We start from the raw sequence: 14,749 nt of genomic DNA on the forward strand, positions 1-14,749 counted from the left end.
TTTATTTTTATTTCCATTGATTTCATTGGAAATTAAAACTGGGCAAGTTCTGTCAAGGGTGTGTGATCCACCTTGTCAGTTAACCGCACATATGATGAAGGTGAGAAGTATCATCTATGTGTCCCATTATAAGGGAAATGTTTGGGAAGATGCAGTCTTACCATTTATAACGGTGCTGCTGAAAGGCTGACCCTTATCTTGCTGTTTCTCATATTAATGAGAAAAGTAACACCAAATATTTGCTTATGACTTATTTATTGAAGGTTCTAAACTAAAGATGACCCATAAATTTCTGGTAACTAATTATCAGCAAATTTCAGATTCCATTGTCTGACATGGGTGCTTCCTGCTTTTGAATAGTTTTTCACATTTCTACTTGGGTGCAATTTTGGACTACTTTCTCTGATAACATAGTGCATCACAGGCAGAATGTATTGGCACATTACTGTCACCTCATGCTGCAGCATAAGATAAAGTGACCTATGCTATAGCCCTGGATGATGTACAGATATTTTTTGTGAGCATCTGCAGCAAGAGAACCTAAAGGTGCTTCACTGATCCTGCCCATGCCAGTAGCACATCTATGGATCCATCAGTGTAACTTAACCAAAAGGACAAATGAAAAACGTTATAAACACAAACACAGATTTTTTTTAAAAAATCAAACAGGAGCACTTAAAAATAAATTCCTGATTTATATAATTCCATTTCTCTTTTAGTTTTTGATGGACATTTGTTCGATAAATTGAATGTCTGTATTGTAACTTCAATAATTTAATTTAATTCCTTTTTATGATACCCATTGGTTTCCATTAGGTATTTTCACTCTTCCAGTTTAAAATATTTTAGAAAAATGAGTAGCAAGAGAAGTGCTGAAGTGTCTTTAGCAGGCTTACTTTTTGACTCTGAAAATGTTACTTTAATGTTTCAGTTTAGCAACTGTGCATCTGTAAAGCTGTATAGGCACAATTTCTTAAAAGGGGAAAGGAGCATGTTTGATAACTTTATTTCAGTTATTTTCTAAGAAATACTTGGTCTATTTGCATGTAATATCTTGCCTTACTGTGAGCCATTTTCTCTTATTCTGTAGACTCTATTGTGTGCGCTCAGGGTACCGTACTTTCACTCCAGAAATCGGTGTTGCAAAGTAGCGAAAATCAGGAAATTTCTCCATTGACTGGAAACCTTACACTTGATGAACTTAGTGCTGTGACCAAAGTAAATTCCTTGTGTACAGTGCAAGGTGAGACTATGTTTCTACCTCTTCATTTACCCTTTTACGGTTGCAGCATCATTTGTGCTATAAAATAAAAAGGAATGTTACAAATGCAGATTATTTCCTGAATATTTGAATTAAGACATCATCTATTGTGGATGACAGAGTTCCAAGGTGCTATATCAGACTGAAGTTTAAAGGCAGATAAGTACTCTTGGCTGTACATTCAAACTGCATTCTGTTGCTGACCCCTCAATCGCCACTTCAACCCCCCTCCTCAAAGACAACCTGAGCCTTCTGATCGTGACTTCAGTTCTCCCCCAGTTGCTGCTGCTACTGCTCTCCAGATTGCCCTCCTATTCCTGGTCACCCCCTCTCCGCTTCTGCTGCCTTCCTTTCCCCTTTTAAGAACTTACATGAGGACCACTGCTGATGGTGCAGTGAGCTGAAAATACAGGCCTTTTTATTGGTGTAATTTAAATGAGGCCCAAAGCCCAATATCAGGTGTTGTGACCTACATACTTGTCCATAACAGTTTTTATGTGTTGATGACCAAGTTCCGTAATTGGTCTGAAAACACCACTCACCTCACCCAGGAATTCTTTCTTGTGAATTCAACTGGTAGGTTGAAATGCTGCATAACAGTAAATTTGCAGATTTATGTATGATTACAGCATGGCACACTTGTCCTAGACTTGTTGCAACGGAATGGCAATGTGGCTCTCCTTCATTTTATTTTCCTTCTGTAACATAAATTTAACTGGATGTTAGTGTACCATTTCTGATAGAACCAACTGGCTACTATATAGCACCTTTCATATCCTTAGGATGATCCAAAGTGTAAGAACCTAAGAAATAGGAGCAGGAATGGGCCATTATTTTGTCCTTTGAGCATGCTCCATCATTCAATAGATTCATTCGTGGCTGATCTACCTCCACACCACCTTCCTGCTCTATCCCCATATTCCTTGGCACCCTTAGAGTCCAAAAATCTATTGATCTGTCTCCAGTATACTCAACAACTGTTCGCAGCTCTCTAGGTAGAGAATTCCAAAGATTCACAACCCTTTGAGTGAAGACATTTCTCCTTATTGCAGTCCTAAATGGCTGACCCCTTATTCTGAGACCATGACCCCTACTACTAGATTCTCCAGCCTGGGGAAACATCCTCTCAGCATCTGCCCTGTCAAGCCCCTTAAGAATTTTATATGTTTCAATGAGATCACCTCTCATCCGTCTAAACTCTAAGGAATATGGGCCTAGTCTACTTAATCTCTCCTCATAGGACAATTCCTTCATCCAGGCAAGTATATCAACATAGGAGACCAAGATTGTACACAGTACTCCAGCTGTGGTCGCACCATGGCCTTATATAATTGCAGTAAGACTTGTTTACTTTTACAACTCCAATTCCTTTGTAATAATTGCTTGCCGTACCTGCATGTTAACTATCTGTGATTTGTGTACAAGGAGACCTAGTCAATACCAATATAACTTCACACTTCTTTACATCATATTCCATCTGTCATGGTCTTGCCTACTCACTTAACCTGTCTAAGTCCTCTTGCAGCCTCTTTGTTCACAGCTTACTTTCCCATCCTAACTTTGTATTGTCAGCAAACTGGAACACGTTAAATTTGGTCCCCTCATCTAAATCATTGCTATAGATTGTAAAAAGCTGAGGCCCAAGCACTGATCCTTGCGGTACCCCAGTAGTTATAGCCTGCCAACCCAAAAATTACCCATTTATTCAAACTCTGTTTTCTCTCCATTAATTGATCCTCAACACATGCTAATATATTCACCTGAATCCCATGGGTCCTACTTTTGTGTAAAAAAAAACACTGGTGTGACACCTTATCGAATGCTTTTTGAAGTTTCAAATACACCACATCACTGGTTCCCCCTTGTTCGTCCTACTAATTGCATTTCTTTTCTAAAAATCTGTGTTGACTCTCATAGAGTCAGTCATAGGATTCTGCCCAATCATATTGTGATTTTACTAAGTGTCCTGTTATCATGTCCATAATAATAGCTTCACTGTCACAGCCAATTGATTACTTTGAGTATAATCACTACTGTGCAAGTAATTTGTGGTGGTCAGTTCGTGCACTGCAAGGTCCCACAGCAATGAGATGAATGACCACATGATCTGTTTTTGGTGGTGTTGATTGAGGGATAAGTATTGGCCAAGACACGAGGAAAACTCCACTAATGATGAAAGGTCACAGACCTGAAACATTGGGCTGTAATTTAAAAGCCCATTGCCAAAATAAGTGTTGGGCATAAAAATTTGCGGCCCGCACGCACGGGGCTCACATCGTGGAGCCGCCGTGATTTGAAACGCGGCGGCTCATTGCCATGTCCGGGGCAGGGGGGCGCGATGACGTGGAGGGGGCGGGCGAGCCAGCAACGGCATCCGATGCCAATGCGGACATTTTTAAAGGGCTTAGAACCCCAAATGAAACGTTAAATTTTTAAAGGGCCAGTTAGTGTACATTGTACCCGGAATACCAACTGTCATTAAATGCCCTTTTTTTCCCACCCCTCCCAATCCAAAGTTCAGACCCTTTGTCCTTTACCCCTTCCCATCACCACCCACCCCCCCCAACCAATCCAAGGTGTTTGACCTCGCTCCTCCTCCCCCTCACCCCCCCCCCCCCACCATGCTGAAAAAAGTTCCTACTGCCCCCTCCCCACAGGAGTTGCACCTTGTTTCCCCGAACGGGGATTCGAAGGCGCAGCATTGCTGGCTGCCCAAATGAAAATTGGTGCAGCGATTAAGGAGGCAACGGGACCTTCATTAAATCAGGTGTGTAAATTAATTTACATCTGGAAATCGTGGTCCGGTGGCCGAGCAACCGCTGCCATGGTCGGTACGGAGCCTATTGTGGTCAGTAGGAATGTGTTTTCAGCATGAGGGACTTGATTTTATGTATTTGGTTTCTCAGCCAGTTGTTCACGATTTTATCCTAGTTCATCATCAGATTAGACATTATGCACTACAGAGTTGAAGTGTGTTGCCGGGTATCTTTGAGAATTTTGGCCATTGCATCAGGATCCTCTCAAATCTCCCTCCATTGTACTACAAGTGTTACATGGTATGAATTCTCCCAGGCATTTCAAATCATGAAAACTTGGTGCTGAAAGAGAAGAATAAAACTGAGAGTGTTTGTATATCCACAACAGGTAAATCCAGTTCTAATTGCCTTTCATAGGCATCGCCATGAGCTGGAAAATTCCTTTCTGGGTGTGAATCATCAAATGCTAAGACTTCAAAATTGATCCTTGCAACTGAACGTCCATTGATTGTTATAAACAAGTTCAAACATACGTAAATAAATGGAAAATGATAAAATTAAGGTGTTATCTGTAAAGCCAACCAATCATTTTAATTAGCGATTCTTAAAAGTGAATTTCCCATGTAATTCATCAGCCAATTCGATTCACTCCACATGATATCAAGGAACAACTGAATGCACGGGATACAGCAAAGGCTGTTAACCTCCCAGCTGCAATACTGAAGACTTGTGCTCAAGAGCTAGCTGTGCCCCTAGTCAAGCTGTTCCAGTTTAGCCACAGCACTGGCATCTACCTGACAATGTGGAAAATTGCCCATGTAGGTCCTGTCCACAAAAAACAGGACGAATCCAAATTACTGCCCTGTCAGTCTATTCTCAGTCATCAGCAAAGTAATGGAAGGAGTCATCGACAGTCCTATCAAGTGGCACTTACTCACCAATAACCTGCTCACCAATGCTCAGTTTGGGTTCTGCCAAGGCCACATGGCTCCAGACCTTATTACAGCCTTGGTCCAAATATGGACAAAAGAATTGAATTCCAGAGGTGAGGTGAGAATGACGGCCCTTGACATACAGGAAGCATTTGACCAAGGAGTCCTAGTAAAATTGAAGTCAATGGGAATCGGGGGGGAAAACTCTCCACCAGTTAGAGTCATACCTAGCACAAAGAAAGATGGTTAAGGTTGTTGGAGGCTAATCATCTCTGCCCCCAGGACGTTGCTGCAGGAGTACCGTCCACTTGCCTAGATGAGTGCAGCTCCAACAACATGCAAGATGATTGGCAACATTCAGGACAAAGCAGTCTGCTTGATTGGCAACCCATCCACTACCTTAAACATTTACTTCCGCCACCACCGGCATACAGTGGAAGCAGTGTGTACCGCCTCCAAGATGCACTGCAGCAACTCACCAAGGCTCCTTCAACAGCACCTTCCAAACCCACGACCTCTACCACCTGGAAGAACATGGACAGCAGACACCTGCAAGTTCCCCTCCAAGCCACACGCCATCCTGACTCAGAACTATATTGCCATTCCTTCACTGTGGCTGGGTTAAAATCATGGAACTCCGTTCCTAACAGCACTGTGGGTGTGCCTAAACCACATGAACTGTAGCAGTTCACTACCACCACCAACTTCTCAAGGGCAGTTAGAGATGGAAAATTAATTCTGGCCTTGCTAGTGATGCTCACAACTCATGAATGAATTAGAAAAAAAGGAATAATTTTCACTTTTTGTCACTTGCTAATGGTACGACCAGGTGAGAAAGGTGTCTCGGGGTCCTTTTAGCCTTCACCTGGTCTTACTGTAACAGGGTTTAATTTTAAACACACCATGTTTAGTCTCCCCCTTGGTGAATCCTTGTTCACTGCTATCCAATTATAAGGCAAAGAAATGAGCTCAAACAGGCTTTCTTAGGTTTAAAGAAGAAAAGTGAAATTTATTAAAATTTAAATTTAAACTCTAATTCGGTTAATGCCTACAGATACACGCCATGCCCCGCTGGCATGTATACGTGATATGCACATGCAAATAGAGACAGAAAAGAGCAGAAGAAAAATAAAATAGAGAGGTCTGAGGCAGTCTCTGAAGAGGGGTTTTTGTTACTGTGTTTCGAACTTGCTGTAGTCCTTGCTTGTAGGTAGAACTTGCCTTTTGTTGGGGCCCAGTATTCTTCTTGAACCTTGTTCACTGTAGGAGACTTTTCTCTCACGGGGTTCATATGTCTTCAGTGGTTTTCAGTTCCATGAGAAAGAGATGGAAGCAGACAGGAGAGAGATGTTCTTCGTCCAGGAGCAAAGAGCTTTCTGTCTTCAAACACACTTTCTCCAATCTAAAACTCCCCTAGTTGGCTAGCAGTGGTCATGTGACTGACTGGTTTAACCAGGTCTTTTCTGTGTATTGGGACAGGGACTGGCTTCTTTGTTCCAACACTGTCTGCTAGTATGAAAAAATGTCTTTCCAGCCAAGGACTTGGCAACCCCTTGTAATAGGCTGCCTTTTCTTCCCAGTAACAATTTTAAAATTTAATGTCCATGTGGCGAAATATATGTGCCTCATTCTTGGCAGGTGGGGGCCTGCATGACACTAATTACTCCCAGAATTTTCCTGATATTGGCAGCATTAGAGTCCTGATCTATCCATCCATATTATCAAAAGGATTGCTTTCCCCAATCCATCGTCACTATTATATAGTCTTCTATAGTAAGAATATAAAGAACATAAGAAATAGGAGGTGGAGTAGGTCATTTGGCCCCTCGAGCCTGCTCCACCATTCAATAAGATTATGGTTGATCTGATTGTAGCCTTAACTCCACTTTCCTGCCTACCCCCCATAACCCTTGACTCCCTCATAGATCAAAAATCTAACTGAACCTTGAATATATTCAATGACCAGCCTCCATTGCTCGCTGGGGTGGAGAATTCCAAACACTAATGACCCTGTGAGAAGAAATTCCTCCTCGTCTCCTAAATGGAAGACCCCTTAATTTGAAACTGTGCCCACCAGTTCTAAATTGCTGCACGAAGAGAAACATCCTCTCAACATCTACCCTGTCAAGCCCCCTCAGAATCTTATATGTTTCACTAAGATCACCTCTCAATCTTCTAAACTCCAATGTGTATAGGCCCAACCTCCTTAACCTTTCCTCATCCCAGAAAACCTCACCCTTCATCCCAGGAATCAGCCTAGTGAACCTTCGCTGAACTACTTCCAATGCAAGTATGTCCCTGCTTAAATAAGGTGACCAAAACTGTACACTATATTCTCGGTGCGGTCTCACCAATGCCCTATACAGTTGTAGCGAGACTTTCCTACTTTTATACTCTATTCCCCTTGCAATAAAGGCCAACATTCCATTTGCCCTCCTAACTACTTGCTGTACCTGTATGCTGATGTTTTGTAATTTATGTACAAGGACACCCAGGTCCCTCTGTACTGCAGCAGATGGATCAAAATCCTGGAACTCCCTCCCTATCAACACTATGGGTGTACCCGCACCAAATGGACTGCAGTAGTTCAAGAAAGCAGCTCACCACCACCTTCTCAAGGGCAATTACGGATGCGCAAGAAATGCTGGCCTTGCCAATGACAGCCACATCCCATGAAAGAATTTAAAAAAAAAGTCTCCCTCCATTTAAATAATAATCTGCTTTTCTATTTTTCCTGACAACCTCACATTTTCCCACATTATACTCCATCTGCCAAATTTTTGCTCACTCACTCAACCCAGCGATATCCCTTTGCAGACTCTTTGTATCCTCCTCACAAGTTGCCTTCCTACCTATCTTTGTATTGTCAGCAAATTTGCAGTACACTCAGTCCCTTCATCCAAGTCATTAATATAAGTTGTAAATAGTTGAAGCCCCAACACTGATCCCTATGAGACTTCACTAGTTACAGTTTGCCATCCTCAAAATGACCCATTTATCCCAACTGTCTGGTTGGGATTTTATCTGGACAACGGGGGTCTTAGCCACTGGCAAAAGCACTGGCGAGAGCCTTGCGTCGCCTCCTCTGGGATGGCCCACTGCATTACGTGCCAATTAGGCACTTAAGTAGACAGCAGTAGGCCTTACCTGGGACTAAGGGCCCTGGTGCCGGAGATCCCGCCTGCTGGGAGCTGTCGGCCAATCAGAAGCTGGCAGCTCTTTAACTGAGCAGCGCCACCATGTAGGCGGTTGCTGCTGCCAATACTAGAGTGCTGGACCCAGGTGACAGGTGAGTCAGGATGGGAGGGATTTTGCAGGTTGGGGGTCGTGGGGGAGGGGGATGTTTTTGGGGGTGGGGGGGGTGTTGGTGGTTCTCTGGCCTGCCCTCCGCTTTTCCCTTGATCAGGCACTGTGCTTTTTAATGAGAGACATCCCACCCCCGCAGAGCCGGCAAGCAACCTGCACGACTATGCTTGGCCTGCTCCCTGTCCGGTGACAGGCCCGCCCGCTGCTGGACTAATATAGGTGGAGGCAGGCGGAGGCCCTTAATTGGGCATTAATTGCCCACTTAAAGGCCTCAATTGGCACTTAATTTGGTTGAAAGCGAGAAGGCAGTAGGGCTTCCCCCCACTACCCCCATTCCGCCCGATTGTATGCTCTCACTGCTCCAAAGTCGCTGCGGGGCAGAGCATAAAATTCTCCCTCTGTTTCCTATTAGTTAGCCAGTCCTCTATCCATGCTAATATATCACCCCCAACTAAAGGCCTGCTACCCGACTCGAACCCGACACATGTCAGATCACGACCCACTTCTGGGTCCGGCTTTCAAGCTCGGGTCCGGGTCAGGCCGGACACACACTCTGCTGGTAAATATTAAAATTAAAAAGCTTACCTGAGCTGGGAATCTGGGACGTCAAGCAAGGAAACTGAGTCTGCGCAGTGAGTGAGTGATATCTCCATGACATCATCATGCACACGCTGGAGGTTCCAAGTCGAAAGGTAAGTAAAGGGATGCTCGGGTCGGGTTGGGCACGGGGCAACATTGGAGGGATTCAGTCAGGTCGGGTTCTCTTTCGCCGAGCTGAGCAGGCCTTTACCCCCAACCTGTGAGGAGGCAAGCACCGGCGAGCGGGAGTTCCAGCAGTTTAAAAGAGGCTGCCAGAGGCCAGGGACAGAGCGAGACTGAGTGGACCTGTGAGGAGACAGGCACCAGCGAGCGGGAGTTCCAGCGGCTTAAAAGAGGCTGCGAGAGGCCAGAGACAGAGTGAGACTGAGCGGACCTGCGAGGAGACAGGCACCGGCGAGCGGGTGTTCCAGCATTTTAAAAGAGGCTGCGAGAGGCCAGGGACAGAGCGAGACCGAGTGGACCTGCGAGGAGACAGGCACCGGCGAGCGGGAGTTCCAGCAGTTTAAAAGAGGCATACTCTCACAGGGACAGCGAGAGAGTTTCAGGACTGACGTCACAGTTCAGAAAGTGATGCGTTTCAAGGGGAGTATAGTTTGGCCTATAGTTTCCTGCTTTCTGTCTCCCTCCTTTCTTGGCCAGAGGTGTTACATTTGCAGTTTTCCAATCAGCTGGGACATTTCCAGAATCTAGGGAATTTTGGAAGATTACAACCAGTGCACCCACTATTTCTGTAGCCACTTCCTTTAAGACCCTCGGATGCAGGCCATCAGGTGCAGGGGACTTGTTGGCTTTCAGTCTCATTAGTATTCCCATTACTTTTTCTCTAGTGATAGTGATTGTTTTAAATTTCTCCCTCCCTTTTGCCTCCTGATTTTCTACTATTCTTGGGATGCTTTTTGTGTCTTCTACTGTGAAGGCAGATACAAAATACTTGTTCAAAGCCTTTGCCATTCCCTCATTTCCCGTTATTAATTCTCCAGTCTCACCCTCGAAGGAACCAATGCTCACTTTAACTACTCTTTTCCTTTTTCTACATTTGTAGAAGCTTTTAATGTCTGTTTTTATATTTCTTACTAGTTTTCTCTCATACTTTCATTTCTCCCTCATTATTTCTTTTTAGCCATCCTTTACTGGTTTCTAAAATGTTCCCAATCTTCTGGCCTACCACTGATTTACACAGCATTGTACGTCTTTTTCAATTTGATACTGCCCTTAACCTCCTTAGTTAGCCATGGATCTGGTAGAACCTTTCTTCCTAATTGGTGAAACCGTACCTAGAGTACTGCGTACAGTTTTTGAGGGATATACTTGTGTTGGAAGCAGTTCAGAGAAGGTTCACTAGGCTGATTCCTGGGATGATTGGGTTGTCTTATGAGAAAAGGTTAAGGAGGTTGGACCTGTACTCATTGGAGTTTGGAAAAATGAGACATGGTTTTATTGAAACACACAAGATTCTGAGGTGGCTTGACAAGGTAGATGTTGAGAGGATGTTTCCCCTTGTGGAGGAATCTAGATCTAGGGGATTCTTCTTTCTTTTCTTTCTTTTGGGCCTCCTTATCTCGAGAGACAATGGATACGCGCCTGGAGGTGGTCAGTGGTTTGTGAAGCAGCGCCTGGAGTGGCTATAAAGGCCAATTCTGGAGTGACAGGCTCTTCCACAGGTGCTGCAGAGAAATTTGTTTGTTGGGGCTGTTGCACAGTTGGCTCTCCCCTTGCGCCTCTGTCTTTTTTCCTGCCAACTACTAAGTCTCTTCGACTCGCCACAATTTAGCCCTGTCTTTATGGCTGCCCGCCAGCTCTGGCGAATGCTGGCAACTGACTCCCACGACTTGTGATCAATGTCACACGATTTCATGTCGCGTTTGCAGACGTCTTTATAACGGAGACATGGACGGCCGGTGGGTCTGATACCAGTGGCGAGCTCGCTGTACAATGTGTCTTTGGGGATCCTGCCATCTTCCATGCGGCTCACATGGCCAAGCCATCTCAAGCGCCGCTGACTCAGTAGTGTGTATAAGCTGGGGGTGTTGGCCGCTTCAAGGACTTCTGTGTTGGAGATATAGTCCTGCCACCTGATGCCAAGTATTCTCCGAAGGCAGCGAAGATGGAATGAATTGAGACGTCGCTCTTGGCTGGCATACGTTGTCCAGGCCTCGCTGCCGTAGAGCAAGGTACTGAGGACACAGACCTGATACACTCGGACTTTTGTGTTCCGTGTCAGTGCGCCATTTTCCCACACTCTCTTGGCCAGTCTGGACATAGCAGTGGAAGCCTTACCCATGCGCTTGTTGATTTCTGCATCGAGAGACAGGTTACTGGTGATAGTTGAGCCTAGGTAGGTGAACTCTTGAACCACTTCCAGAGCGTGGTCGCCAATATTGATGGATGGAGCATTTCTGACATCCTGCCCCATGATGTTCGTTTTCTTGAGACTGATGGTTAGGCCAAATTCATTGCAGGCAGACGCAAACCTGTCGATGAGACTCTGCAGGCATTCTTCAGTGTGAGATGTTAAAGCAGCATCGTCAGCAAAGAGGAGTTCTCTGATGAGGACTTTCCGTACTTTGGACTTCGCTCTTAGACGGGCAAGGTTGAACAACCTGCCCCCTGATCTAGGGGATACAGTTTCAAATTAAGGGGTCTCCCTTTTAAGACCGAGATGAGGAGAAAGGAGAAATTTCTTCTCTCACAGGATCGTTAATCTTTGGAATTCTTTTCCCCAGCGAGCAGTGGAGGCTGGATCATTGAATATATTCAAGGCTGTGTTAGACAGATTTTTGATCTACAAGGGAGTCGAGGATTATAGGGGCAGGCAGGAAAGTGGAGTTAAGGCCACAATCAGATCAGCCATGATCTTATTGAATGGTGGAGCTGGCTCAAGGGGCCAAATGGCCTACTCCTGCTCCTGATTCTTATGTTCTTATATCATTGTTGAGAGTTATGAAATGTCTGCCACTGCTTCTCTACTGTCTTACCTTTTAACCTATTTTCCCAGTCCACTTTAGCCAACTCTGACTTCATACACTTGTAATTGCCTTTATTTAATTTTACGACACTAGTTATGGAACCACATTTCTCACCCTCAAACTGAAAGTGAAATTCTATTATGTTATGATCACTGTTGCCTAGAGGCTCCTGCCTATGAGGTCTTTAATTAATCATGTCTCATTACAAATTACCATGTCCAAAATAGCCTGGTCTCTTGTAGGTTCCACAACGTATTGTTCTAACTGTCCGAAATACACTCTTTGAAGTCATCCTCCAGACTACCTTTGCCAATTTGATCTGTCCAATCGGTGAAGATTAAAACCACCCATGATTGTTGCCATACCTTTCTTGCAAGCCATCATTATTTATTGATGTATACACTGTCCTATTTTGTAGCTACTGTTAGGAAGTCTATAAACTACTCCCACCGGTGACTTCTTGCCTTTGCTATTTCTTATCTCCATCCAAACTGATTCTACATCTTGATCTTCTGAACAAAGATTATTTCTCTCTATTGTACTGATCTCATCCTTTATTAACAGAGCTACCCCACCTCCTTTACTTTACATTCTGTCATTCTGAAATGTCAAATACCCTTGAATGTTCAGGTCCCAGCCTTGATCACCTTGTCTCTGTAATGACTATTATATCATACTCATTTATTTCTATTTATGCTATCAATTCATCCATCTTGTTACAAATGCTGCAAATGTTCAGATAAAGAGCCTTTAATGCTGTCTTCTTTTCATTTTTCCTTATTCTGACTTTATTTGCTCGTGCACTCTTATGTTTGTATGCTGTGTCCCTTCCTGTCACACTCTGGTTCTCATAACCCTTACCATTATCTTGCACTGTTCCTTTGTCCTTTCTCTTTAACTTTCCAAATCTCCCCTCACGTGAACCCTTCCCACTACCCTCCCCCCCCCACCCACCCCAGCCTGATCACAGAAAAAGATAAATGGAACAATCCACTGGCTAAGCTCAACCTGAAGTTTCCTTACATTTGAAAACAAAAGTAATCAATAACTGAGTTGTTCCACAAGTTGACAAAAAGCACCTGAAAAGAGCTTTTCCAAAGATTGAACTCTGTGCATTTTTCACCAAATGTAATTATTCACAGAGCTTTCCCCTTGCAGGTACAGTGATTGTTGTGGTCAATGGTGGAAAACTGTACTGTACAATCTTTGTAAAAGTTATTTTAAAGAGTTCAGTGCCAGTAAGTAACAAAGTATTAAAGGGGAGGGGGTGCGGGTGGGTGGTGTGGAAGGGGAAAGAGAAGGATACTATCTACATAAAGATGCATAAAAAGGCTTGCAAGCAACACTTTTTCAGGGAGAGGGAGGACAGAACAACTGTTTCATACATGCTAACCTAGAACACCTGTTCTGTAAGTATTAAAAGAGCTGATAACTCAAAAGGAAAAACAGTCCTGAATAAAGTTTTATGACCAACACTGCTTTAAAATAAATAAGTTAAAGGCCTTATTATTACATTGTATTTCAGAATCCTGAAAGCCAATGGCCGGCCTTGTGTATGACATAGGAACAGGAGGAGGCCATTAAGCCCTTCAAGCCTGTTGCACCATTCAATTTGATCTTGGCTAATCTGTATCTTAAGTCAAATTACCTGCCTTGGTTCAATATCCCTTTATATGCTTTCCTACCAAAAATCTATCAATTTCTATTGAAAATTTTCAATTGACTTAACCTCAATAGCATTTCAAGGGAGTAAATTTCAGATCTTTAGAAGTAGTCAAAAAATTAGGGTCGAGAAGCAACAAGTAAATGTTTAAACATTTTCAACAGTTACTATCGCACATCCAATTCTCCTCTACCCCAGTTCACAAAAGTACTCTACTCTGTCCATATGTTGTGCTTAGATGCACTGCAAGACGTTCTTCTTCAATGACCCCCACCCCACCCCCTCCCCCCCACCGCCAGCACATAGTGGTGCTTTCCTTCCTTCTGTTGGTACTCCTCTTCCTCTCTAAAATTGGTAAACTGGTACTATTCTTTCACTTTCCTTTCTTTGGGCTGGTACCATTCCCACCATTCCCACCTCCAGAATTCATGCTGGCACTTTTTGTCCAATCTCAGTCCATACTAGCATGCTTACACTCTCCTTCCCCACCCTCAGTTCATATCAGCAGCCTCCTCCTGCCTCCCTCCACCTCCCCTAATCTACTTCACTCCCAGATTTTCCCTTAAAGTCAGAATTCTACCCCTTTCACTTTTGCCTTCACTGTAGGAGTCGCTGAGATGGAACATGAGACACATTTTGCTGACTTGAGCCCTCACCTGAAGAGTCTCAACTAGTCCCTGTTGAAATATCTTCACACTCCACAACTCACTGCATAAAATATGTTCCTCAACCCCTTTCCTTGCTTTTAATTTTAAATTGAATACCCCATCACACTGAGTCTCCAGTCAGAGGAAAGAGTCTTTCCCTATTTACCCTATCAGAACCCTTCAAGTTGATGAAAGATCAAAATAAAAGGGAAAAAAGCTGAACATTTCTTTGCTAAGACTGTTCATCGTGTTCAAGTGTGAGAGTGAGAAAACTCTTGTGCAGGAAGGCGAAGTATTTGGAGAAGTAGAAAGCATTGTTTTTAGGTGTATAGAATTTGAATATATAGCATACAAGCACATTTTCTCCTCAGTGCTCCAAGTTGATCCAGGTCTTCACAACAAAGGTTGTATTCCACTTTCAGAGCTGTTTACGAACATACGAATTAGGAGCAGACGTAGGCCATTCGGCCCCACGAGCCTGCGCTGCCATTCAATAAGATCATGGCTGATCTGTTTCTGTTTCGAATTTCACACTCCCATCTACCCCCAATAACCCTCGATTCCCTTGCCTAACAAGAATCTATTAACCTCCTCCTTACAAATATTCAATGACCCCGC

General features: G+C 43.8%; 1 protein-coding gene across 3 annotated transcripts in view; it reads left to right on the plus strand.

The window, feature by feature from the left end:
• spidr (scaffold protein involved in DNA repair) overlaps window positions 1–14,749 on the plus strand; it is a 328,957-nt gene that overhangs the window by 290,875 nt on the left and 23,333 nt on the right. For all 3 annotated transcript variants that reach the window (XM_068031805.1, XM_068031806.1, XM_068031807.1), the window contains one exon: window positions 1,091–1,243. In XM_068031805.1, coding sequence (XP_067887906.1) covers window positions 1,091–1,243 — 153 coding nt within the window. The remainder of the gene's footprint in view (window positions 1–1,090; window positions 1,244–14,749) is intronic.

The sequence above is a fragment of the Heterodontus francisci genome, chromosome 5 (assembly GCF_036365525.1).
Source record: "Heterodontus francisci isolate sHetFra1 chromosome 5, sHetFra1.hap1, whole genome shotgun sequence".
Classification (NCBI taxonomy): domain Eukaryota; kingdom Metazoa; phylum Chordata; class Chondrichthyes; order Heterodontiformes; family Heterodontidae; genus Heterodontus; species Heterodontus francisci.